Source organism: Colletes latitarsis, chromosome 1 (genome assembly GCF_051014445.1).
Source record: "Colletes latitarsis isolate SP2378_abdomen chromosome 1, iyColLati1, whole genome shotgun sequence".
Lineage (NCBI taxonomy): Eukaryota > Metazoa > Arthropoda > Insecta > Hymenoptera > Colletidae > Colletes > Colletes latitarsis.
Window position 1 is genome coordinate 54497155 of NC_135134.1, and position 27341 is coordinate 54524495.

At 40.8% G+C, this 27341-nt stretch overlaps 1 protein-coding gene across 2 annotated transcripts in view; it reads right to left on the reverse strand.

Moving 5' to 3' along the window:
• Gycalpha99b (guanylate cyclase 1 soluble subunit alpha 2) overlaps positions 1-18353 on the reverse strand; it is a 50475-nt gene extending 32122 nt beyond the window's left edge. For both annotated transcript variants that reach the window (XM_076765090.1, XM_076765080.1), the window contains exon 1: positions 17334-18353. In XM_076765090.1, the coding sequence (XP_076621205.1) occupies positions 17334-17565 (232 nt within the window). In that variant the 5' untranslated portion in view covers positions 17566-18353. The remainder of the gene's footprint in view (positions 1-17333) is intronic.
• Positions 18354-27341: the final 8988 nt, after the last annotated feature.

Here is a 27341-nt window from a genome sequence, read left to right on the forward strand (position 1 = left end):
TTTCACATTTGCTTCCTCCGGGTCTATCACCGTGGTAATACGCGCGCGTGTAGATAGGGGCAACCCCATACCCTAATCTAGAAATACACTGGGTCATTTGTGGTCGGACCAGTCCTTCTATGGTTAACGCATTTGCCAGGAATGTTATGCCTTTGTAGCAGCCGTAACCCGCAATGCCGAATCGATCACGAGGTTTCCACAGGTTCGCGGTGGGGCCACAATAGTCGCTCCGGCATCCTGTTCGAAACGCATCACGACCCCCGCGATTATTCCGAGACGCGGAAGCACCGTAAAAGCCGCGTATCGATCGCTAGTATCGTGTGTTTTCCATTTACACTTACTGAGACACTGGCTGCAGTGGTGAAACCACTGGCACATATTTTCTGACGACTTCGACGCTTGTTCTCCTATCTCGTTCCAGTAATCGAGACACCTACGCCCGTAGCTTTGGCTCCTTTCGTGCGCGGGGAGTGTTAAAAACCAATAAAAAAAGAAGCGAAAGTGGTGAAACGCGCCGGTAGTTAAGAAAATAAAGTCTCGATGTCCACGGTGATATAGCATTTAATTAACATCAAAGAAAGAAATGACGTTTACCATATGCAAATGAACACGGTTACGGAACTATTTCCTCCATCTTATTATCCAGTCCTCCGTGCATACCGTTAAGTGTTTGATCATCGCGCAGTGTCGACACCATTCATAAATATGCATATATTCTCGTTTGATACATTTCCCGGCTCAAATACCACGCTAATTTTATACGGTTCCGGTTCTCAGGTTATTTTAATTTTTTTAATCGATACATTCCCCGACACACCGATTGACAATTCAACCTTTCTGTAAGGTCTACTTTCGTATTGAAAAAAACAATACAGGAATATGGAGGGGGGAATGAAAAGTGTTCGATCACGCAAGATATAATCTGCGAAGCCAGGATAAAACAAATGACTGCAGACAGTCATCAGCAATAAATTTCATATACACAATAGAAGTTTAAACAATCAATTGCTCGCGAAGTAACGCTGACTTTTCGATGAATTTTGCACAGTAATGGAGCTTGAAAAACCAAAGCTAATGGTTTGCAAAATATTTAATGTTTAAGTAACGGTTCTCCACTTCTCTGCAATATGGTTCCATCGAACGTGGAACGCACTATGATTTTTTATGAGGATATCTTCATTTTAATACTTAATGCTCGGGCGACAAGTAGTATTGGCCTTATTCAAACATTAAATATACAAGTAGCAAGTTACCTTAGTGGCGGTTTCCACGACAGGAGGGTTTACGAGAGGGTCCACGACGAATTAATGTCGTTTCCGAAGCGAAATTTCCATAAACTACCATAACTATTTTACGCGAAGCTGCCGAACCTATATTCCAGCGACGCTTCCTTGGCCAAATTATCATAAATTGAAGTTAATGCACCAGCAACGGGCTACCGAAGAGCCAGTTGGTGTTTATAGATTTAGATTATACGCGGTTACCCGTACACGTGCGGCTTAATCTAACCATCGTTTTCACGTTTTAACTCGACTCGATAAGTCTAGATTTGCACCTCTCCATTCAAAATCTATAAAGCGTAAATTTCTTTCAATTCCAAGCAACAAGTGGTTAAGAACGGAATATTACGATGCAATTCTTATCGTTTTCATTCTCGTTCGAAAATTGGACGCCCGCGGGAATTTATAGATTTTTATAAATTGCACGCGACTCCGCGGATTTTAGGTCGCGCGCCAGAATCGTCTGCTGCCAGTGTGTTTAGCGTCGTTATCGAAATAAGATCGCCGTTTTCGACGATCGGGAATTCCACGAAGCTTCGATAGGAACGATAACGTCGAAATTCGCATTCGTCGCGGATCTGCGCGAAATAGCAACGAAGCCGTTTCCTCCGCGAAGAAATCAGGACAATCGTCGGCGATAAAGAAGAGCGTCGCCATTCAATTCGCTCGTGATTAGCAGCCGGTTGAATCCTCCGTTAGTCGACAGCATTGTTCTTTTATGCGTACCAAATGGATTGTAAAATTCAATTTATCTCGGTTCGAATAATGGTAAGTTCTCATCCACGCGATATCCACCTCCGATATCCACCTTGGGCGGTTATCTCGTTAATGGTCGGATCTCATGCTGCCGTTCTATTTATCCGTTCGCCGTTTATTAATTGAACGGGGAGACCGTTTCTCTTTTAATCCGGCAGGTAACTTGCGCGCATCGTTTGATATCGTCGACGACAGACCGAAAAATAAATGAAAACGATGTAAACGATGTATTTCGACGCAACTCGATACTCGCCCTTTTACCGTCGAATAAACTGTATTTATTTCGGATTTTATCAGCGACGAAGGCTGGAAATTTATTAGATACTACCGTACCATTGGACTGTTTTGTTAAACCCTTGCTTTACAATATTGAGTAGTACTCGTGGTCCGTGCTACAGGTCAAACATAGCAAACACGTGTCGTACGCGCGATGCAAATTATTACGTCAACGTGACAAAAACAAGTGACACTCGTAGTTAAATTAATTGCATTCTATATCGTTGCATAATGATTAACCTTTTTTCGAGGAAAATTCCACCCAAAGAGTAATTAATATGGGTGTTTAAAGGATAACGGTACGAAATACAAAGCATGAATTGTGCAGCAATACATGCTTCATCATTGTCCGAAAATATATACCCGTCTCCGCTGTCTCCAGACGTAAATCCTATCGAGAATTTATGGAATAATTTGAATCGTAGAATACGGATGACACCAATACATTCGAAAGGGAACTTATTATAAAAAGAGACTGGAAGACGAATGGGAACGAATAATTTCAGAATATCCGAACAAATTATTTCCGTATGCTTGAACAACTACAATATGAAACACCACAAAATAGAAAGCAATTATAGACTTCTTATGGTGTTTGAATATTTCTGAAACATCGTAACATCGCTTGTAGGAATTTGCTAATTATTTCTAATGGTTTAATGCACCATGTTAGTTTGCAGTTAGCTATATAATATAGAAGGCAAACTGATTTCAGTTTGGTACGCGAATTACAAGCGGTGTAACCGCTTCGGGATGAAGTGCCGGAAATGTGGAGACTGTTTCTCGAGAACAATCTAAGAGTGCTGTAAATTGAATGTTGCTCGGCAAACCTCTTGGGGTTCCTTCCCCGTTTGCTTTGGTCTCTAGTTTATATTCAAAGGGCAAACACGCGGGAATAACGAGTGTTAACAATGAACATTTCGAACTGACTTTGAGCGAAGAAAACGGGGGAAGTAAAGAGAACAAACTTGTGGAATAAATTAGCTTACTTTCGTTCATCTCGGTATTATCAAGGAGGACCGCATAAACTTTCGGACCACTTAATAATGTATGTCTAGGAGGATTAATGAAGTGATAGCTCTGCTTATAGAGACAAAAGAATAGACTTATCCAGTCACCTGTCTTCTTTCAATTGTCAGAAGACTCTTGTAATTGATTAAATTAGTCTGGTCGTCGTCAGACATTTTTCTCTCTCGAGTACAATATTCTCTGGTACAAACGAAACTAGAAATTTCAGGCAAGAAACGAAGTAAATACAGAGGGCACTTCCAGTTCTGAAAGACGTAGGAAGAAAAAGATCAATCCATCAGGCTACTGATTCGGGATTGGAACTTGGATCTTTCCTTTGCGGGGCAGTCTTAATTAATTACGCTATCTAGGTCGTCCTCCGGAGTATTTCTAAACCTGAAAGTCGAAATGGTTGCTGTCTGTACAGGGCGTGCCATATCGAAACACATTTATAGTGGAAAAACTTCCTTAGATTCGATCAGTAAAAACTTATTCGGTGGAGGGGGGGGGGGGGAGAATAAAAGTTTATCCATTATTCTTACTCGTTATTCATTTTCTGAATGAGTTGCACCAAACGTTCATACTACTTTCGTTCCCAGAATCAGGAGCGTCCGAATCGCTTGAAGTATCGGAACTCCCGAACTTGGAAACATTTGAACTCTTGCCAGAGAAATTCCTAAACTTTCCAACTGTACTACAGGACCACTTGAATTCTCGCGAATTCCCAAGCTTTCGAACGCTCGAGGTGTATCAAAATTCCGATTTCTCGAAATTAACAAACGTTTAATTACATCCACACCTCGGCCTTCAGAGAAGCGGTCCGGTCAGGTGTCGACAAATTCGAAGCAGCGTGTGAAATATCGCTTCGAATTGTAACGAAAAATTGGGCACGAATTTATGGGATGACCCGTGATAATTGGTGTTCCAAACTTTTATGTCGGTCAATGCGGAGATTTTTCCTGGGGAAACTTTGAATGTTCGTAGAACTGGCACTGAATTAATGCAGTCCCTCGAACAATCTCCGCGAGATAAATTGTAATTGTAAAAAAAAACATCGAGAATTCGAATGCTGTCTGGGAGTAGGGCGCGATTCGAGGGTGCTCGAAATCTTTTTACACGTTCGGCTCGGTATGAAAATTCGATGGGACATTAACAGAGGCCGAGGTTCGAACGTCACTTCCAATTGCATTTGCATCGAACGGTCATTAGCGATTGCGCGACGAAACTGTGCTCGCGAACGGTCTCGCAGCCAAGGAATCTAAGTAGGCGATGTAAAAGCTACTCGGTTTAATTTGCCGCGCTTTCGGGATTAGGCGGCGTAATCCGTTTAATTCCCGTTTACGAGGGCACTTTTTTCAGCCGCCACAAAGGAAGTGCTCCCGTTGAAAAATTCAACGCGACGTCCCTTCCCGACCCCTCCTTTGGAAAGTAATATCCAACCGTGGTATTGGCAAGTCAATTTCTCAGCCGCATTTTGCCGACCGACAGTTAACTTTTTGCTACGGTCCGTGCGTCCCTGCGGAATCCCGGCTCGTTTTCCGTTAATTTTTGACGCGTTTCATTCTCCAGGGAGAGACTCGAAACGAATGCTGCGGAAAGTCCAGTCGCGTGTCGCTTATCCATGTTTCCGACTTGTACTGCTTGCAGCCTGAATAATGAAACACGAGCCTCGTCAACGAGACCAAACCGATGACATTCTCGTTAAGGTGAATGTTCCAATTATCGACACATTTTACTTGCAATCGAAATTTTGCCATCGAGCCGTCGTCCTGGATTACATCGTAACCCCTGCATTCCCAGTCAAATCGACGCGTCGTTTAATAAACTTTAAGACGTTTAAGACCAAGAGGGACCGTAAAACATTTGTACCGAACGAACATAATGAGAGGTACGGTTACTCTTCAACCTAAATGTTGAGATACAATTCCGCTTCTATTAATAATTCCAGGTCGTTTTACCGTCGGTGCTTCGTTTTCTCTATTGGCAATTGTTTTTCGAAACAATGCTTTCGTTTTCTATTGAAATCTTACAATACACCAAGCCTCTTTTACTCCATTTTACGCGTTAAAAATACATTTTCATCTACGATGTACAACGCGTTTCCTTTATCGCGCCTTCGTTAATATTTCTGACATTTCTACAACGTTCTCAAAACTGAACTCACTTTACGACTAATGTCGTATACGATAAACCTAGAAAATCCCCGACTCGATTCGGAGTTTGCTCGTTTGGTAGGGCTGGAGCGAACGTCGCGCGAAAGAAAGGCAAAGTTTTTCGCCCGAGCTGATATTTCATCGTTCGGGATCGATGTTGATGCGAAGTCCGTGCCACTTTGGGCAAAACCAGCGACGAAAATACCGTTCAATAAGGGGTCACGGTCCTGCGAGCGACCAGACTGCCGTAACCTTTTTAAGGTAAGGGCTGATTGAATTAACGCGCCCGTAAATCCGGCAAATTAAACGGTTAAGGCGGCGAAGAATACGACGTTTTCTGGCACGATGAAATTAAAAGCGGAACCTGACGGGCACAAAAATAATATCTCACCACCCGCGCCACTTCCTAGGTTAATTGCACTCGACCCTTTTCGGCCGAGGCAAGCTACTTCACGCTCCTCTTTAAAACCGTTCGATAAGACCACTCGACTTCAAGGATTTCGACAAAGGAATTAAATGTATTATGAATTCCTTCCCCTACAGGGAGGTGATCTAAGGGAATTCGGTCCTTTGTTGTTTATCTTGCTTTCTACGACGGTGAGATAATAACACCAGTAGTTGACCATTCGAGAGAACTTCGTGACAAAAAGGGTCTGTTGAAACTTCGATCAGCAACTCGGCTATTAGATGGCGGATCTTCTTTAGGAGTGAGTTTATGCAGTCTTCTCTCGTGATAAATTATACCGAATAATTTGCGTTTCGCGTACTTTGGAACGGAGAAAACTCGGGAGACAATTTCATAGCCCTGTAGCTAAAGGCCACCCTAATGTAAATACGAGAACATCCTTACGACTGGTCAGTGCTTTATGGAAACAGTGGTATGGCACTATAACGCGAATAGCAAGTAGACCGAGCATCCAGGGTGTGTTTAGAGGAAGCATTTAGAGAGCAATTAGTCCAAGAATGCAGCAGGGGTATGTTAATTGTGAGGAGAACGAACATTCTGTTTGTAATTATTCCAGCCAATCTACCGTTACTAGACGTTCAATTAAAGTAAATAGAGTATTTTACCGGGCATAGTAAATTTATTTATTTACGTTGAAAAATTTGTATTCAAATGAAAATATTGAACGTCAAATAAAGAATAAACCACTGTTTATTCATCGCTATTACAACAATAGCGGAATAAAAGTAAATATATATGGAATACCAATACCATAAATTTGTTTTCTCTCCGTATAACTTCTAATTACGTATATTGATATGTTTCGTCGAATGTATCCAAACGATTGGTTTAATTCCTGAAATATTAAAATTGCACTGTTTTTTTTTGGCACCTCAAATTGTTTGCTCCGCGCGATCAAAAACGGGAATGCTATTTGGTATAACGCACGTAAAACTGCAACGTGTTCTTCAGAGTGCACGGTTCCCCGGTGTTTGTATCCAACCAATTTCGAGTATGCATGCAATCCTGAAATGCATCCACCGCGCGAATACAAGCCCCCGACACGAACCGTCGACAAAACTCGAAAAGTTAATAAACTACCGCAGAAAGCGCCGTTAATGAAAACCCGACGCGGCGAATTACCTTTTCCATGGGTTTCAAACTTCAGGAACGCATAGGATAAAGGACATATCGAATGGGCATCGCGCATCTGAACTTTGACCTTCGAATTCGATATCGAATTTCTTATAATAGCGCCGTCGAAACTTTCATTGAATTTATAAATACGTAACTCGAATAACTTTTTATTTAGATACGAAATAAGTATCGTTAACCGTGATGCCAAGGGTGACAGTATCCTTTTGACTTTCGTCGAAAAATTACGACGAAGCACAAAGCTACGCCACCAGCGTGTGCCATTTTTTAGCTTGAAAAGATGTCATAGCGCTCATCCAACCACGATAATAGCCAGATTTCACTCATCGCGACTATCATTTACTTCCTGCCTTACAAAAAAGGCAATTCGACGCGATAATAAACCTTCAAAAGGCTGAGGATTGCTTCTTTCAAGAGCTTTCACAAACGTGTTTTGTTCAGAAAGGACGTATTTTCAATAGTTGATAATAAGTATTTTGGTCGATCCAAGTTCCAATGAATAACCAAGTGCTTTGCAAACGTGGCAACAGACACTCTATCGCAGTATTAACGGTCTTGGAATTGTTTACTGCACACAAACCGAAATTACAGTGGCTATTCAGATTAGGTAAACTAAGCAGATTGCGGTCAATTAAGTGTACACGAACTTAACCAACATTGAAGCTCGGTTTCGACGCAGCTTCGTATGAACAAATTTTTTGACTGCACAACAATTCTGGAGACTTCGCTTATTGAAAATAGTAGAATCAATAGAGTATGGAAGACAGTACGCATGGGTCACATTTTATACAGTTCTTTTTCAATGGGTTCCATTTATTTTTACACGGTTTTTTAAAATCGTTTTACGTGCTAAAACGTACACGTTGTTTTTATGCCCTTCCTTTATTTTACATAGACCTTTTTCGTTTGTTTTTTAAGTTACACGATATGCATCCGTGTAAAAAGAGAACCAGGTGTATTGTTACGATATGACGGGACATCTGTGGTTGGTAGGTCATGAAAATACGGTATTTCAGTGTTCACGATGATAAATGTAACATTATTAATATCATACGCTTACCATTTCTGATAACATTTGTCCAGATATAACGAAGTCATTTCATTAATTTAAGGGTAACTTTGTGCTAGCGTTTAACTGGGTTTCTCCTCTTTGAGCAGCTTGTTAAATAAAATATATAAAAATAAATTAATTACAAATTTTTCTGCGGAGCGCCCACTCCTTCCGGCACACCTGTTGGGAAACGTCATAACTTTTGTGCTCGTAAAACCAGCAAATTTCACTTTTCTTTGTTGGGTTAAATCTTGGTAAAGTTTGCCGGCGAAGTTTTACAGGCTTTACGCGTCGTTTCTTGCGAAGACATTTAGTAGTTCCGCAAGTTTGCCCACTTATTGTTTACTTTGAGGATTCGTTAATTAACGAACGTACGACTGGCTAGGATATAATTTCGTCCAACGATCTATGAAATTTTTAATTAAATTCGTGCGATAAACGTTTAAAATTCTGTTAATTTACGGGAATTGGAGCGATTAATTCCAGAAAAGGCCGCGCGATATATTATTCCGCGTCGTTTAAGTGACACCGACGCGACGTTAAAGGTGTCGACGATCAGAATCTACGATCGCAAATTAAAATTCCATTCGAACCGCGGAGTTTTATCGCGCGCGACGCCGATTCGATATTTCATTCGTTCTCCAGGAACCATTTTCTCCGTGGCGGGCTCTTTGACGCGGAAGCGTAAACGAACCAATTGACTAATGGACGACCGTGTACAACAGCCTCGACCAGTACGCGTCATTTTCTGCGGCCCTCGAGAGAAATAAATTGCACTACAATCGTACGACTAAAATGAAAATATTTTCCGAAAGAATTTTTCTGCTCTTCTTTTTCTCCGAGAGAAAACTCACCGTTCTATTCAACGTTTTCTATTAAACTCTGCCACGATAATTGTTAGAGTATTTATTTGTATTGGACAATCCTGGAATAAGAGATCACCCAGCAATCACGATACATGGATTCGCAGTTACTTGTACCTGCGGTTATTCAGATTGAAGTGGCGTGGTAACCACACAACCCTTTGAAAACGCAGCGTTAGATCAAAGCTGCATTATCCGTTCGATTAAACAACGCGTTGTCGAACCACTTACTCCCAAGAGGAAACGAAGGGCTACCTGTACCGAGAGCCAAGAATTCATAGAATTTTCCTCAACATCGCTACGATTCCATCTATGTTTATGCCTATGGAATATCGCCTGTTCAACAGGTTACACTCGTGAACGACTGTTAACCATCGAACGACGATGGATTTTGTTTCCTGGGAGTGGAAGTGACTTCTTTGAAGTGGTTCTTTGGAGAAAATGCTCGACGGGGAAAGTAGATTACACTTCCGAGTGGAATATGCGGGATAACGGTGCCGTTATTGGTTTCTCCTCGAAACTGAGTTCGTGGCTGAGTGGATTCACGGATAAGGTTATTGTTTTAATTGTAGTGTTTTAACTTTGTTAATTAACGGGATTAATTTGTTCGATCGATTGAGAGCGGAATCAGCCACTAGCAGCCATTATTCTGTAATGAAGAACGCGTAAAGCTGTCGAGGGTCTTTCTAGCGATAAAGGGCGACTTTAAACTCACTTTTTAAAATTAATTAATAGTCTTGGTGCTAAAGAAAGATCTCCCATTCGATCGATTAGGGTTTGCAATTTATGATATATAATGATTCTCGGCTCTGCGTCTAACGTATAGGTTTTTTGATAGTCGGAGCAAAAAATGGCGTCGTTTCGTCTCGAATCCGTTAGCAGGACTCATCAGTACGGCTTAGCAGACCTTGCTTCCGACACGCCTAGTCGTTGAAAGCAGTCTCTCTACGAGTAGTTTTTAGATCAAACCTAGCAGCAAGAAAGATATTAATAATTATCCAGTAGCTGGAAGGGACAATTTTGTGATTTATTGCACAAAATAATTTTTTTATTTATCCATTTCAAATTTAGAAAGAGCGTATCTACCAATAAACACCTTTCGCTTACGTATCGGTGAGATAATTTAAATGCATAAGATTACACGGTCAAAGAATATCAAAATTCGAAGTTGGAAAATGCAAGTATGAATATGAATTCTGCTCGTTTGGGAACATTTCGTCGCGACAAGTGGCGACGCTCGAAATATAAATAGCGGGGTTGTAAGTTCCGGGTATCAAATTCGAATTAAGCGGGTGTAGCTGAAACGTATCGGGCAATATGCACAGTTTTAGCAAACGGGTCGCTACTAATTTGAAATTCATATTACGTGTTAGCCCGTACTGTTCCCTGCCCGAATAGACGAAGAGCCGAAACACCGGGGATCGCCAAGCGAATGTTAAATGTTCCAACATTATTCGAGATTTCCGCGCGCATGGAATCGATAACGCTCCGGACACGACGGATTGATGCAAAACTAATGGGAGTTTCACGACGAGGCGAGAAAAGGAAACGAAACGCAGTTCGAACGACAATACCTTTTTCGCTCTTGCCAGCGATTTTATTCGAGTTTGAACGACGTCCTCGTTAAAAGCTCCGCCGGTTTTAGGGCGAATCTTTCAACGTGACGCCCATTAATTTTCGATCAATCCTGTACGACCATTAGCGAGGATTACTCTCTATATAAATTCGTATACAAACTTTGAATCGAAAGTTTGACGACGTCTCCTTTGCTTCGTACTTATTCCCAAACGTATAGAAGATGATGAACGGACTCCGTATTTTTTTAGACGCGAAACGGAGTCAAAAACTTCTGGTTCTGGTTATTTGTGGAATTGAGGTATTGAATTAAAATTTCTTCCATCGAATTTATTAATATTCTTACTGAAAGATTTAGATTTTGCCATTCTATTGTAGTTTAGGCAGCTTTGAATAAGAGGATTGGCTAATTGGTTCCAAATTAGGTTTGCACGCCAATCGGACTGCGTTTTCGCCTCGTGCAGCCCCGTTTTGCAAATTTTTCAAATTTCAAAGAATCCGTTCGCTGGCATATTTTACACGCCTAAAGTAGGCAAAAGATTAAAAAAAGTTCGTAGTTTATGACCCTCTTAACCCGTTTCGGCCAACTTCGGGAGTATAAACTTCATGAATATATATAGGCGCAGTACTTACGACTTTCATATTGGTTAATTAAATGGTTATAAAGTACTTCGAAAAATAAAATACTCTAATAAAAGCGTCTCGAGTAACTGTAACACTTTTCATTATGTTCGCAAACATTTGTTTTCATGAAACGAGAACATGGATGGTTCTACCTTTGTTCTATCAGAATGTACGAGGATTATTTTCACTTATTTTTGTAATAACGATGAATCATGCTTTTGCTCAAGTTTCTTGGCAATGATTCAAGAGTAGACAGTGCACGAAGGGCAGAAACGCGAAAGTAAATGATAACTTTCTCGGAAATATATGTGACTTCGTTTCACGGAGTAACTCGCTTTACTCTAACAAACAACTGAATGTGGCACAGGCTGAAAAAGGAATTTATGAGCATGAAAAGTGCTGATAGATCGTAACATACCATCAGAAGTTTAATATGAAGTTAAAACATTAGGGCGAGAAAAAGAATTTTTCAAAAAAATTGTTTTCGGAGTCTTTTTATCCGATTAAAAACAATATGGTTAACGATCGAAGCAAATCATAGCAGATCAGATTCCATTTTCCATAGTTTGTGCAAAATCTGAAATTCAAATATTGCCGTCATTATAATTACAAAGTGGATCGCAGGAAACAATGGATCCTGGGGTTATATTGCGATCAGGGTTTGAAACGTAGCCGAAAAGTCAACGAGACAGAAAATTTCTGTTAAAATATAGTTCTACGAATCATTTTATAAATAAACCATCGCGTATACCAAGATTCGTCGAACGTGGCACATTTTAGATTAAGCGTTCAATTCTAACGCTCCTGATAGTCAACAAATAAACCAAGCTTCGTACGAGTTTAAAACAGAGGCTAGAAATCGTATCGAATACTTGTTTGTCTGCAGTTAGCAGCGCTATTGTTGCCAGATGATATCAGACCAAGCAAATATTTATATTACACATAGCCGCCATACGTTTTCATTTGGGTTATCATTTGCTTTTCTTCTTTCCATATTTACTTTTCCCTTGTGTACTTTCTATTCCGCAGTCTCTGGATTCGTTTTAAATTACACAAGCAAAACCTCGTACGGGAAAGCTCATACAGTTTTCAATGAAAAAAGGAAAATGAAAACAACAAAAGCCTTCGTGCCTTTCGAAAAAATACAGAAAAATATCGAAACGTATCTAACGATATTCAGCAGGCTCGAAGGAAAAGTTTGATATCGTTTTTTAAAAATGTTCACAAAGGGAAACCTGACTTCTCTGTATTTTCTATCGGTCTCGTTGTAAGCACCCAGGCTGCGAAACACGCAAAATCGTAAAACACGTCGAGCGCGAAGCCATTGATCATCCGTGAGCTCGCGAACGCATAAAAGAGTCAAGAACTTTTCGCCACGTGGCGGGAAAAGATTTCTTTTCGCATTAAGATGTAACGTATGAAATGTACGTACGAAAGTTTTGCATTTCTCGTGTACATTGTACCAGGAAACATATCGTTTGCAAATACGAGACACGTAACATCGAAAATCGTGACACGCTCAACACTTAAGTTGAATCGTGCATTCACAAAACATAGGAACAATGCAGATATTTAATATATTATATCCTAATATTATTAGGACCACTGACACTTTATATTGCTCTTTTCTTTATTCTAGTTCAGCGCCCATTTCCTTTGATACGATCCGCGAGTATTTCAATCTTCTCAACTTTTCTCAACGCAACGTGGTCTCTAACTTTTTAAGTCGTATATTTGATTTGGTTCTACCTGCAGTTCTATAAATATCATTCCTGCTCTTGACATGTTATTACCTTGCGATTCCTATTATTCCGCCCTCGCCTTTCTTATATAGCATGCATTTAAAGCCTCCACAGTTTTAAAGCACGTCAAGAAAAGGAACTTTAAATTCGTCGACTATTTTAATTAATTATTCGAACCCTATCGATCGAGATCAACTTTTTTCGACCTACCAATTAATAGTAATGTTAATATTCTGTATTCTAATTAGAATTATATTATAAATGCACAGGGTCCCTGTCACATATGTACTGTATATCATACCGCCTGTTTGGTTCTCACCGAATTAATTTCCCTAATTAGATGCACGAGAGCTGCACTACGTCGCTTCGCGTGCACGAACTTTTATTATAAAAATCTGTGAAGGCTGATGCGTTTCCAGTATCTTGGAAAATATATTAAGCCTACCCTATACTTAAAGGTGGCGATAAATCTCTCGCCTTATCCTGTGGACTAATCATAATTTCTCACAAATTATCATTTTTATGTAAAAGTTTAGTAATCAGTGAGCAAAATGGCATCATATCTAAGCGGTTCGTTCTGACAAACTTGCCAGTTTACCAGCGCTTCGTACGTAACAGTATTGAGAGTGGTTTCCAAGTAGAGAGATTTCGACCCCTTGAATCATCCCTTTCCTTTATCGAACCTTCAAGCACTTGGATGCATAGCTTCCTCTTCTCCTGGTTATCTAGTTTTATAGCTGACAGAACTCATATCGTAAGATTTAATGATTGCTATTTCAAAAGGATTACGGCGCTCTCAGGTGTTTCAACCCACTTGCGTTTCCTAATCTATAACTTGTTTATTCATAATATTCTTGATGATATTGTAAACAGAGAATTTTTAGAATGCCATATTATTCTTTCAATCATTAAAAATGCCACAATATTATCTATGGTATTATTCTATTATTCGACCCTCGTGATTCTTCGACTAGTTTCCCGGCTGAATAGATCTACGTCCGATTATTACCATAATGATGGTCCTATACAGTAGCAACTAGGGTTATTGACTCTCGAGCAACGTCGTATCAAGGCTGACCTGCTCTTTGTATATAAACTAATCCATCAGCAGGTTATCTGCCCCGATATTCTGCAGCAAATGCATTTTCGTATTCCCTCTAGAATTTAGCTCTTTGAAATCATACACTGTGGTTTCGATGCCTTGTTTTACTGGTTCTCCCCTATTAATTAAACATTTGGTTTTCACTTGCATGCGTGATTTGTAACTTTTTCTATTCGCGTTCTCTCCTCTCGTATGTTTGCACTGTTCTTCTTCCTTTCCACGATCTCTCGACCGCATTTCTTTTTTTATTAAAGCGCTCGTCCCGTATAAACACATCGAATGAATAAAATAAACGAATCAAATTAAGTGAACCAACATCGGTGGCACGCCGTTAATTGATACCTGCGGTGCGTTGCGTTCAATGAAATTTTTGAACGGTATTTTCGCGAGCATGAGCAAAATGAAAACAACCCTCGACGCGTTTCCGGCCTGACTCTCGTCGGGGAAAAATTCTAATTTGTATTAGTCACGGAATGTTGTTCGTGTTTCTGATGGGAACTGGGCCGACGATCTTATCGCGTTTAATAACAGCGCGGCCACAACGACCGCGAAGCATCGTGGTTATTTTGTCGTATTGCACGTCGAGATGATCCTATGAATACGAAACTTTCCACGAGTCAATTCTATTTCATTTTTGCCCTCAATAAGAACAGAACGTCAACGATAATCACATTTTTAGTACGAGTACTTTTCAATATTCACGCACTGTTCGTTATTATCTCCAATGTTTTGCTATTTCAACAAAACAATTAGTAGACAAGGATGTTAAAATTACCAAATTAGGTTCAAAACGTTCGAATATTAATTGTTCAAATTATGATTATGTTGGTCATTATCATTTCCCTATTAATATTCAGCATGACAAACAACATTTGTATGAATAATATTAATATTTATGTTGGTAGATTATCTTTCACCAATATCTGCTAATATTGGTGGAATATAATAATTCATAAAGTTATATACGTATTATAATTAACAAACATTTGTTAAAATCTATCCGTGTTTTATTTTTACTTCAAACGTGAAATAAGGTGATTCCTTAATCAGTGAGTGGGATTTCAAGTAGATATGCTTGACAATCCGAGAGGGTCACTAATGAATATTTTTAATATAGAATTCAGTGGGCTACATAAGCATGTTTTTCGTACAATTTTAAATAATAATACAGATAATGCTGCATATTTCAGTACTTTAATTTATTAGATAGCAACTACAATAGAACGTGATTTCATACATGACGATTCATGGCTCTCTGCCATGGTTTTCAAAGCAATTCCATTCCTCTTGCAATGCCATGTAGGCCCTTTGGATGCAAAATGTACATTCACGTTTGATATTGTCACCATCGTTGAGTCACAGGACGTTCTAAAAATGTGTCATTGATCGAAAAAGGCTATTTCAACTCTGAACTATATAGGGTGTTCGGCCACCTCTGGGAAAAATTTTAATGGGACATTCTAGAGGCTAAAATAAGACGAAAATCAAGGATACTAATTTGTTGATTGAGGCTTCGTTAAAAGGTTATAGAATCATTTCCGGTCACACAGTATATTTTCGGTAAAGAATTGTTTTCTCCAAAGTATGTAGGATTTCGGGGGTATATGTATTGACAAAAATTGATTGTAATTGACCTCCGCAACCGAAAATAATTTTTCCAGAACGATTGAAAATTTTTTTTTTTCGCCGAAAAATTTCAGCACCTACCCCCTATCGATTTTTCTTGAAAATGCGTTTTTATTTTTAATACATTTGTTTGACACTGTATGGAAAAGTGTTTAGTACTTTTTTGTAGGTATCCATGAGCTCTACTTCCAGACTAAATTCCAATGAGATTCATTGGCCATTGTAGGAGTTATGGACGTTTGAAAATTGAACCATTTTTATGGGGGTTTCCTCACTTTACGGGGTCAAGGAACAAGTTTTCGAATATTCTTGGAATTTCTACATATTCTCCACTAAAATACGCGTTGTTTGCCTTTAGAAACATTAAAATCCTCCAATCCGTTCAGGAGTTATGATGTTTTAAACATACGCATGAAATTTCAGTGAAACATATCAATGCATGGTCAGACATTACATTTTTGGTAAGGAATTTTTTACTCTAATGTGCGTAGGATTTCGGGGGTATGTCTATTGACCAAAAATGATTGTAATTGACCCGTGCAATCGAAAATAATTTTCCGTGAATGATTTGAAATTTTTTAATTTAATTTTTTAATAACTTTTTAACGAAGCCCCAATCAACAAATTAGTATCCTTGATTTTCATCTTATTTCAGCCTCTACAATCTCCCATTAAAATTTTTCCCAGGGATGGCGAAGCACCCTGTATACTAGGCCAATTATAGATTTGTTTTCGCGAGTTATCTTTTTCGTCCAAGAGTGTCTTGTCTATCAGTTCAGAAAACGGAGGTTCTACCCTATTTTCGAATCCAGTGACACTCCGGTACACGATAAATAGAGGGTATTTTGTTTAATCAGACGTTGATCAATAACCGAGGAAGGGGACTCCGAGTACGGGTTCTATCCGAAGGGACGACACGCGATATCTCTTGATTCTTATTCTCGAGGAGCTCTAAGAGGATCCCTGAGGCTGGACGAATCGGAGACGAACGGCGACCTCATCATTTATATAGCTTTTACTCTTTACAACCGTATCCTCCAGGCAACAATCGCGCCGAGTCGACGAAGAAAGCTGGGGAAAATTGAATCGCAGAGTCACTTGAAAAATTTCAAGAAATATGACGAACTTGGGACAGGGAAGTCGCATAAATTTTCGTCCTTGTTCCCTAACTCGAAACTTCGCCTCTGTTCCAGCGTATTTCGAGTTTCCAGAGTCGTGTTCTTGTTCTCGCGCCGATAGAACCAATCGCGAGCTTCACCCGACTTCTGGCGCGCAAGGTGTCCCTATTCTAGTTTCGTGTGCGAGTCGACGGTTCTGGTGACAGCGACGACGGTGTCTCTGTTCATTCTGATTTATGCTAATTTCATTATTATAGCTCGGAAGTAGGATTGGGATATTCTTGACGAGAGTTTCTGTACTCTAAACGCTGTATCGAACGCTCAAATGGATCAAGTATTCTTAAAGGGCTTGACGGTTGAAAAAGAGCTTGTTTAAATTTCGTTAAGTTTCATTAAGCGTCCATAAAGGTTGGGACCAAACTTACTTTAAAAATATTTTTGAAAGCTTATCGTTTCGATAAAGTATTTTTCATCTATTTGATCTCGGTAATACGTCCCAACTTTTTTGGGCATCCTGTATAAGGAGAGAGCGCGGTAAATAAAGAAACGTCCATCATACCGATGGATTGGTCAGCACAAGAACGGCAGCTCTGAGATGCTTCAAGTTGAGCGTCTGCGTGTCCTCGGGGTCCTCGATCTCCTCTCGCATCATCAACGACGTGACGTCGAAGGATGATTGCCTGGACTTGCCGCCGTCGTCCCGTCCGAACCTGGCGATCCTCCGACTGTTGCCCTGGGTGCCGCTTCCCTCGTCGCATTGGGCTTTGAAGCGTTCCCGTGAAAAAGGACATGCCATTTTGCTATCAGCGTTTCTCAGAGGTTAGAGGCTGGCGGGAACCGGCGATCCAAAGCACTGACGAGGAACGGCGCGGCGCCTCGCGTTCACGGCAGTCTCATGTTTATCAGCGATCAGCTGTACGGTTGACGCAGAGAGTTCCTCTGTCCCTCTCCGTTTTTCCCAGCCCGTTTGCTACTGGGGGATCTAGCGATGTGTGCGCGTTCGTTGGCTCCTCTCTGTCCTGTTCTTGCCCGGTGTCGGGCGATCCTCTTGCATCGTTGCCTCACAGCACGCGCCGGACCGGACACCTGCCGCGGCTACCATCAGCCCTCGTGCTCCGGGCCACGGCTAACGACGCTATCATTTCACTTATTACTGGCGCGCGCTTATCGCTGTTCGTGCCACCGCAATGCAATCAGCGCTTACCACCCGGCGTCCTCGTCGATCCTCCTCGGGATGCACGCGGTTAAACGCTTGGCCTCTGACTCGCGCTCGTCCCGTCCCCGTCGGTTGGCCACTCTCTCTGTCTGGCGAAGCTGCACTTGGAAAACAACCACCCCCGCGGGGTTTTCCTCTCGCTTTCGTTCGTGTACTTTTTAGCCGCGCGAAACGTCAACTTTCGTCGCTGTCGTTCGCCGATCAATCGGTACGCCAGGTACGGGCGAACGGCAATCGTTCACGCGCGTTTCCGATATTGTCGTGCAGGAGCGGTCAAAGTGCACGATCCGCAGTCGAACGACGAGCAACGCTACGTACGATGCCGTGTCGGAGCGCGTAGCGCCATACTAGTCGCGGATTGACCGAGGCGCAGCGAGCAGCGCCGAGTCGCCGTTTCGTCGACGAAGGGTGCACGGGGTTAGGGGTGAGAATCGCTGATAGGCGCTCGGGCCGCGGGGTGTAACGGGGAACCGTCGAGGCGCCACGATGGACGATGCTGGAAACGCCTGCGCGAATTTTCAGCCCCTCTCGACCTACCCTCCAACCCTCGAGAGAGAGAGACCGGCTTTTTCTCTTAACTCGAAGCTCTTTCAACCGCAAACGAAAACCCGCTCTGCCCTACTTGCCCGTCAGATCCGGTCGCGCTGCGCGCCGCGTATTTCGCGATCATCCTCGGCCCTCTTCCTTTCCTAACATTTAGGGTGAATGAGTCGGGCGTCTTAGGTGATAATTGGCATCGGTTAATGTGTCACGTTTGGTCTCGAAAGGGTACATCGTCAACCGCCAAACACCGAGTTTGATGGAGCGTTGTATACTTGTTTGTAGATCTAAGAACTATAACATATTTGTTCTTTGGTACACCTGGGCTACAAGGGAGAAACCAACCTTTGTGTTAAAGTCCGTTTAGTCGTGCCTACATAACTTTGACATCGTATCTCCATTATTAATTAGTTTGTTTCTTTCCTCTTTTGCACAATCGTAATGGAAGAGTGTTCCTTTCGAGTAAAAGGAAACTCATTTCATATTGATGTGCGGTTTTCGTTTGATCTACCTCTCAAGTTGTTCTTAGATTACGTCATTCGACTCATATGTAATCCCTTAAGTCGTAGCTCCTTCAACCGCAAACGAAAACCCTGTCTGCTTTACTTGCCCGCTAGATTCCACCCTGTTCATCCGGCAATATTCACGACACAAACGCGTTGCTGTAGATTATTAAGACTTCTGAAGCAATATTTGCAGTTGGTTATGGAGTTTCACCATCTCAAAGAATTTTTTGATTCGTCAACTTTTGATTTGAAGAAGCTAAAAGCTATATAAATATAGAAATTTACCAAATTAAAATATCGTTTCAACCCGATGCATACAATTATTGCAAAAACTTTGTAAGGCTACTCGTTTTGGTCCTATTAGGGTGGTGCATCCTCTTAATACATCTAGTTGGGTTCTCGAGTAGTTAGAAGACTTCCCCCATTGTTGGACGCTTAAGATTCTTGCCAAATTAATTGGGCACTTACATAACCAGAATGTCTTCGTTGAAAACTTCATTTGAAAATAAAGAACGCGTAGGGATTGAAACAAAAAGTAACGCTGGGTATCGAAGAAAAGTTCGGACCTTAGCGCTGGAGAATGTCATAAAATCGTAGATCTATCGTAAATATATCAATCAGAATGTTCGAGAGCATCAGCATAATCCAACCGCAAACAAAAACCCGTTCTGCCCTACTTGCCAGCCAGATCGTAGCTCGTATTTCGCGAGCATCCCCGACCTCCGGGTTGTTTCGCGCCAGATTCTGCGGAACACCCCCAAACCCTTTACGTCGGAACACACTTTTCCTGGCCCCGTTCCGAATACGTACGATCAACGAAGCGATTGACAGCCTCCAGCCCGCCTGTCGATGAAGTTTGCCATCGAGTCGTTCCTTCCTCAGCGAGAACTCCGGTTGGTTATCCCTTCCCGACAAAGCTTTGACGTTGGCACAAAGTAGACCGCAGGCCGTAGCTACTTTGACAGCTTTGGAACAGTTGTAGTGGCGCCAGACTTATTGACTTGTGATCCAAGTCGTGGACTTTGGAAAGGGGTTCGAAATGTCTTTTGGAGAAAAGCATGATTTAGTTATACGTTGACTCGAAGTTCGGCGGTTCTCAATCGTGGGCTACGACACACTGGCGGACCACAGCACGTTTCTCTTGTCTTCTTTTTCGACAGAGATTAAGGGAAAGATCGATATCTCGACAGTTCAACGTGTCAGGACTGATATACGACCATAGACTGTATACGTCTGTTATGTATTACTTTAGCTTGCCTTCGAGCATGCTTGCTATGGAACACGTGTAGTGTAATTTACAGCGGGTGAAATATGAACTTGTAAATCACAAAGTTGAATCATTCTGACGCTACTTTTGTTCATTATTTACTTCAATGGACTCTAATCGATCGTTAAAGTTTACAGAGATAACACGCGCAAAAGTAAATGTAGAATAAATCGTTTTTACATAATGGTTCGCTTTAGAGATAATGCAATTTGCAGATTTGTCGAGTACGCGTGCTATCGAATACGATTTGGCTGGCGCATCTGTTCAATACCCACTATTTCTACTTGCGCCGATGTCCAAGTCGTACTCTACTGCATACGTACCCGATAAATTCTCGAAAACGGGCCATTATACTAACAAATTTTGTTCTGTATTTTCGACTTATATTTGCATACAGAATCAATTTTCGCTAGTTGTACCACCCGCGATGCACTAAAATTTGTACACACGCACCCTTTAAAGGCTGCATAATTGAAATATTAATAAATTCTTGGTTTTAAACCAGGGTTTAATTTGAAGAAATACAAAGCATCTCCATCTACAGAGAAATCCTGTCAAGCCACGTGTCTAGATAGATCCATCTACAGAAAGATTTCCATACGATGGCGAATTCTTGAAGCGTGCAATATTACTCCGAGAAATTCTTCTACGTATTTGTCAAACGGGTTGCATTTTGTCAAGAAATACTTCCCCAATTTCGAGAATAATACCGGAGAATATCATCGATCATCAAAGTTCGTCGAATTCTTGGGAACTTTCGACCGCGAACAGTTGGAGGGTAATAACACTTTCATCCTTCGACCTTTGTTCCGCGGAATCTTGGAATTTCGCTGGATTTCCTCGGTGCTTCGGAAAACATATATACTTTCTTTGGATTGTACATATTTAACAGCGAGTCTGTGAACTGGAAACCTATTCTCTTCGAAAGTATCGTCTCGAAAGGACCGTCTCTTTGTGACTCTAATAACTACAAGTAGTAAAAGAGAAACTGGAGTTTTCCTTTTAATTCCTCCTTCGTTTTACAAAGGTAAACGACACAATAATAAGGATTTCTTTTACGTTTCGGTCGTTTGTACTCGACCCTTTTCAGAAATTAACAACTTAAGAAGAATTTAACGCGACCGCGGCTATGAAACATACTTGGACATTATTAATTATATAGCGTAAACAAACGTAGCTTGTTTATTTTTATTATTAATATTAATGGGGTTACTATGAACCGTAAATATCTTTTTTAATGTACGTATTTTCAAGAGGACCGAATGCAAACGATCGAGACGCAAAAGTATTTCGAAATAGACGTACGCTTTTCCATTTTGCTCTAATAACTCTGTTCCGTCGCCGCCTTCGGCATCGTGAAATCTTTATCTTCGGTGAGTCGAAGGGATTGCAAGGGAGGAGGGTAACTTCGCTGTTACCAGCCCTGCACTTACTTTCCACTATTTTTCCCGGCGTTCTCAGAGTAAAGCTCCCGCGTTATCAAAACCCGTCGCTGCTTTTTCTGCGAGACCTCCCGCAGAGGTTCGCAATTTGAGCTAATTTTATGAGAGTGGCTCGAAGTCTGCAATCGACGCGGACATTTCTAAATATCGCCGGAGGAATTCCCCTGCGAGCGAGAAAATGAAATATCTCGCGAAGTGGGTGTACCTAATGCTTCAGACCTGCTAATGGAATCTTCTGATGGTCAGACCATTCTTAGTATGCGGTACGAAACGCTTCGCTTGCACGCGACTCGTCTCTACCAATTAATTCATTATTATCTAATAACGATGCTCGAGTACTGTTTACAAAGATTGCAGAAATTTGCAAATAACTCTGTCATTTATTCGCCATCGTGATTTAATCGTGTTATTCCAATAAAAATAAAATTATTTCTCGTACTTTATTAATCTTTGGTTTCGCCTTTTATGTCTTCTGATTTTTGTTAAATTAATTCTTTCGCCTCCATACGGTTGCGCTTGAATATTCTGTAATATTAAATGTTGCATCCTGTCGACAGCAAATACGAAATATATGTCAACGAATGGATTAAACCGTAATTAAACTGTGCAATAATCCAACAGTGACAGGACATTTTCATCCTGCAAGAATCACGGGGGCGTGTTAATAAAATGGATATAACATTGTTTCGCGAGATGCTGTTACTTTTTACAAAATGTGAGGAACAGAAAAGAACAATACGTATGCATACAGTTGTGTAACTATAGCATCATCCTCATTTTCGAATAGTTCACATTTTGAAACGAGAGTACAAAACAAAAATAATTGCTTGGAATAACAGAGTACGATTGACAATGGATTCATGAGAAAAATGCATTGAAGTGAAAAATGGTGAGTTGAATTTTAACAGATCTGATTTCCTCGTTTGTGATTTTCGAACATTTTCCTACCAATTGTAACGTGTACCTAGTGCTTCGAAGCTCGTTAATTTATCTGTTTATCTTTCTCAACTAATAATTAGTTTCTTAATTTTGAACTCCCCATAAACACACTAATTTTCATCGGTAATTTCCGCGTCGAGCTGCACGTTACGCCACGCTGAAATCGATGGAACCACGGATGAACGTTATTGTTCGATTCAGTGAACTCATTAAAAGTGGCTTGTAAACGTTGAACAGCTTTCGATATCCCTAAGTCTCCAGTTAAAAGTTTACTTTTCCTTGAGAAAGAAGGTAGCTATCCGAAAACTTATGAAGCTTCCATGACGACAAACTTTGTAACTGTGAAAATACGCTTGCGTTTATCAAGGGTTAGAAGCAATTTGAAGATAGTTGAGTGTAAATAATTGAAAACAACAGAAGTATTGTAGCTCCACGTCCATTTTCTACTTTGATACCATGTCAGGAATTTGCATATTTTCTAGCATGTCTCCTGCAAATTAGAATGCATCGTGCATAACCCAGAAAATAATTATAACATCCTCGATCGGGTTAATACGTAACCATCGAAAGTTGGCTGCCTTCCTTAATAAAGTTGGTAATGGCCGAATAAATTGTCCTACAATCCCCGTGCTAATAAAATTTAATGCTTGCTCTAGCCTCCTCCGTGCTGCTTCCTCGTTTACTACCTGGTAGAACTACGCAGATTCTGCAACGACAATTTCAGAAGAAACGCAGAAATTTTGATAACCTTATCAGTCCTCTCTCACGCTTTTGTCTCACGTATGCCGGCCACTAATTTTCCCTTTTGTTTTCTTTCCCAACAATCTACGCAATTAGTAGACGGTCGTGCTTTGTGCCTCGCGCTCGAACAAAGTGCCAAAAGAAGCTTATCGAAGACACAGAAAAGCCAAAGGGGACAACGGGAGAACAGTTTTTATGGCTTGTTATGCTTAGCTGACACGACACTGAATAGCCACGCAGACGATAGTTTCGCACGATCGATAACGTTGATGCGAGCAATGAAAATAAATTGTTGCAGCCAATTTTAAAGAGCAAAATTGACACGTCATGGAAAATTGTTAAAAAAAAAATAAAATTCCCGGTGAAGAAGCTGCCTTTGCCGCAGAAGATATATCGTGTGGCAGTCGAAACGGATGAGTTATGAGAAGCTGATAAATTTGAACATTATTCATACAAAGATCGATATCGAAACTTTGCAAATATTTTTCTGAAAAGGGATATGCATCTAAGAAAAGAAAAGAAATATGTTTTCATCGGATGGGTCTCGATTTACCCAAGCTATCTGTCCACCGATTAAGTACCGTGCGTAGTTGTAAAATGAAATGCAATTCGATGCGGCTGCACAAAGCTGCGGCGAACCGTTTAATTTTTCTTCGGCATAACAGGAACTCGCGTTGCATAGAGAACAGTGGCTGGTATTAGTTTAATTAAGAATCCAATATTTCACGAGTAACCGGAGCGGAAAGGGCACGGAGAGACTGTAGGGCACTCGTTCGTAGTAAACAGCAGCCAGTACAATAATCTCTCACCAGAATGGAGCAACGAAAGCGTACGCAACGTGCTGGTGGGATCGTAGAAGTTTGCGGCCAACTAAATAGCGACTCGCGAGCGGGAGAGGCTTTAATTGCGCGAGGCGTCCCGCTTGTAATAGCAGTCCATTGTCCGTACGATCTATAAACAAGTCGCTGTTCGTTGAAATACCTGATGTTTCTCGTCGATGCTGCACTGGGTAGGGCATTTAACACGGCTCACCCGCATAATCCATTTAATTTTCAAAGTGAAACAGAACACTGCAGGCCAAACTTGTTTAATTTTACGGGGAACATAGAACAATGTTATCTTTTTGCTTTCTGGTAGTCATTTGTTTCTGTACGGAACGATATAATTTCTTACGATACATGGTTTAAAAGAGCTTCGCGTGGATTTAAGAAAATGATTAATGATCTCGAAATGCCTTTAAGAAAATCGTCGCTAGAACGTGTTCGTCGTGAAATTTTGTTTCGAAAGGATTTCTTATCATCTCGGAAGTACCCTTCCTCCTTTGACATCGATAATACATTGATATTGTGAAGTTCCAGTAGGAGTTCCTGGAAGTTGTAGGAAACAGCAGGTGGGCACGCGAGCGAGCACTGCCCCGAAGAATTATTAGCCATCGGGCAAATCCTCGAACTCGACCATCGGTGGGACGTGGAGAAATGGGAATCGCGAAAGCAAATGTTCTGTGAAAGTTCGTACGGCGCAACAGTAGAGAGTTCGATCGAAATGGTAGCATTGAAACGGTGAAAATGGTTTTATGTTTCGGGAGAATGAAAAATTCCGAGGGACTTGAGATACGAGTTGTAGAATTTAGGGCTGCATAGTGGCCAGACAAATGGGCAAATTTATCCAGTTGTTTTTATTTGTCAAGTGTTCTAACGAGATCTGTTGCCGCAGAGCAAGACTAGAATGCGGCCCTTGGAAGTTTGAAATTGATTTTATTAAAATTTTATCTTTGATAAAACATACCTACATGGGCAACTATTTTCTCTTTCAAAGACTGATAAAAATTCGCGCAGAGATTAACAAGCAAGAGTAAAGAAATGGATTTTATATGAAATTGCAAACCAAGAGGTTATCATATCATTTTATGGCGTGTGTGGTGGTATCACATTATGGTGGTGAACGTTGACAAGAATATGACACATAGGAGAGAATGAAAAAGTTAATAGCTAAGAAAGTCAGTTTAGTCTTAACTATACTATGCGTTGGAAGAGTCCAGTATTAAATCTTAGGAAGTGGAGCAGTTCTCAAGAGTGCATAACATGAAAACAGTCCTGTGTTTTATCACAAGCTCTTGGGACCCATCGTTTCGAAGAGTAATAAAACGGAGGGAGAGTTTGGCACCCAATGTGGCGTAAAACAGAATTTCGACTTGGTGGTCCACGTACAGAGCAGACCATATAACTTGTCTACCATGATGGATTTCTTGTTAGCGAGCAACTTTAAATTTTATCTTGGATATAAATTAAATAATTTTAGGTAAAATTATTATCTACTAGATTTAATATAACACCAGTTCACGTACATATTTTATGAACAATACAGATACCCAATATCTAAAATTCCATGTATTCCTAAATCTTACACTATTTACAGAAAACGATCCATTAAAACCACGACCAAGTCGAAGATTAAAGCCTTCTTACAAGGATCCTCTTAAAATTTAATGCACGATCTTTTTAACATTTTGTTCCATTTTGAAGGATCTGGTCTGTATCTCGTGTTAAAAAATACGCATGATTCGGAAGTTGAACATGCGTTTTAATCAAAACTTGGAAATAAGAGAATAATTTGATGCGTAAGACGCTGCGCAGCTAGAAACAAAATGTTTTTCAGCTAATCTCACAGCTTTTCTCTCTACTCGTATCTGTCCTCCTACGCGCGAGTGCCACGGTCGGGAACTTTGACAACGCCAAGGGCAAAACTTCCGGTCGTGGTTCGTTTCACTTGCAACGCTTCAGAACTTCGAAGTTCTGATTGGCTACGAGATGCGTTGCAAGTTTGTCTCTGTATAAGACTCGACGAAATATGGTAGAGTGCGACAATGACGAAAAAGATGATAGTGCATTGAAAATATCTTCTGAGAATATACCGTATGTGAAAATGTAACATTGCTATTGTGATACGCGATGTGTGATAAAGCGATATTGTCCAGTAGTATGAGTCCATACCTATTAATCGATGCAAGTTGATCGTGGATCAGTTTCTGACACCTACCTTTAATTTGTTGACAATATGATACTGTTATTGTTTAGCTCAAGTTTAACAAAAGATAGTGAATTATACCTTCCACAAACCGCCAGCAGGATTAGTTTTGGTCGCGATGATGGTTTTGTCGTATGGTTGGGAGCTTAGCCAACATCCAATCATTCTCCCGATAGTTTTCGATCGTTGTACAGTAACCATTTTCCATCTCAGGCAACGATCCCTTTCAAAAATAGGTCTCTGCTGTTTCGAATCTCAAGCGACGAACACACCCCCAATTGCCTCACTTGTTGATCACACGTAAATTTTCACAGTACACGCTTGCTCTATTGTTCACTTATTCTAAGACTATTTCCAAACAACAGTGTTAGAGGAATACAGAGATTTGGCAAAAGCCCATATTTTGCCCAAGAAACTAGAGTCGACAGCAATCAGATGATAATAATTTTTTACTTAATACAATACGGTCTCCACTACCTTTTAGGTTCGATCTTCCGCTCTCCCTGGGATGTAACCGTAGGGATTTGTTCGGCGCGAGTTCGACGACAGTCGCATCCGGCGATGAATCGAAGCTCACTTAAGGGATGATCGATGCCTCGTGTTGATTCGACGATGGTAGGCAGTCAGGCGAGCAGCTTAAATAATAGACAATTTCTGGCGAGTTTCCAGAAATACGGAGCATTGAATTTTCGGTTACTTGGAACGTCGATGAATTCTTCCTCGGAAAGCGGGTAAAGAACGCTGTTGTTGTGTATCATGTATTGATAGTCGCTCACTTGGAGCAAGGATAGGTTGATGCGTTATGCAACAGCCCGGAGTCGATTTCTAAAGCATAAATTCCGAACGGAAACGTAGATTAAATTGGATTTTTCCTTTAAGACGTCGGTAGCCT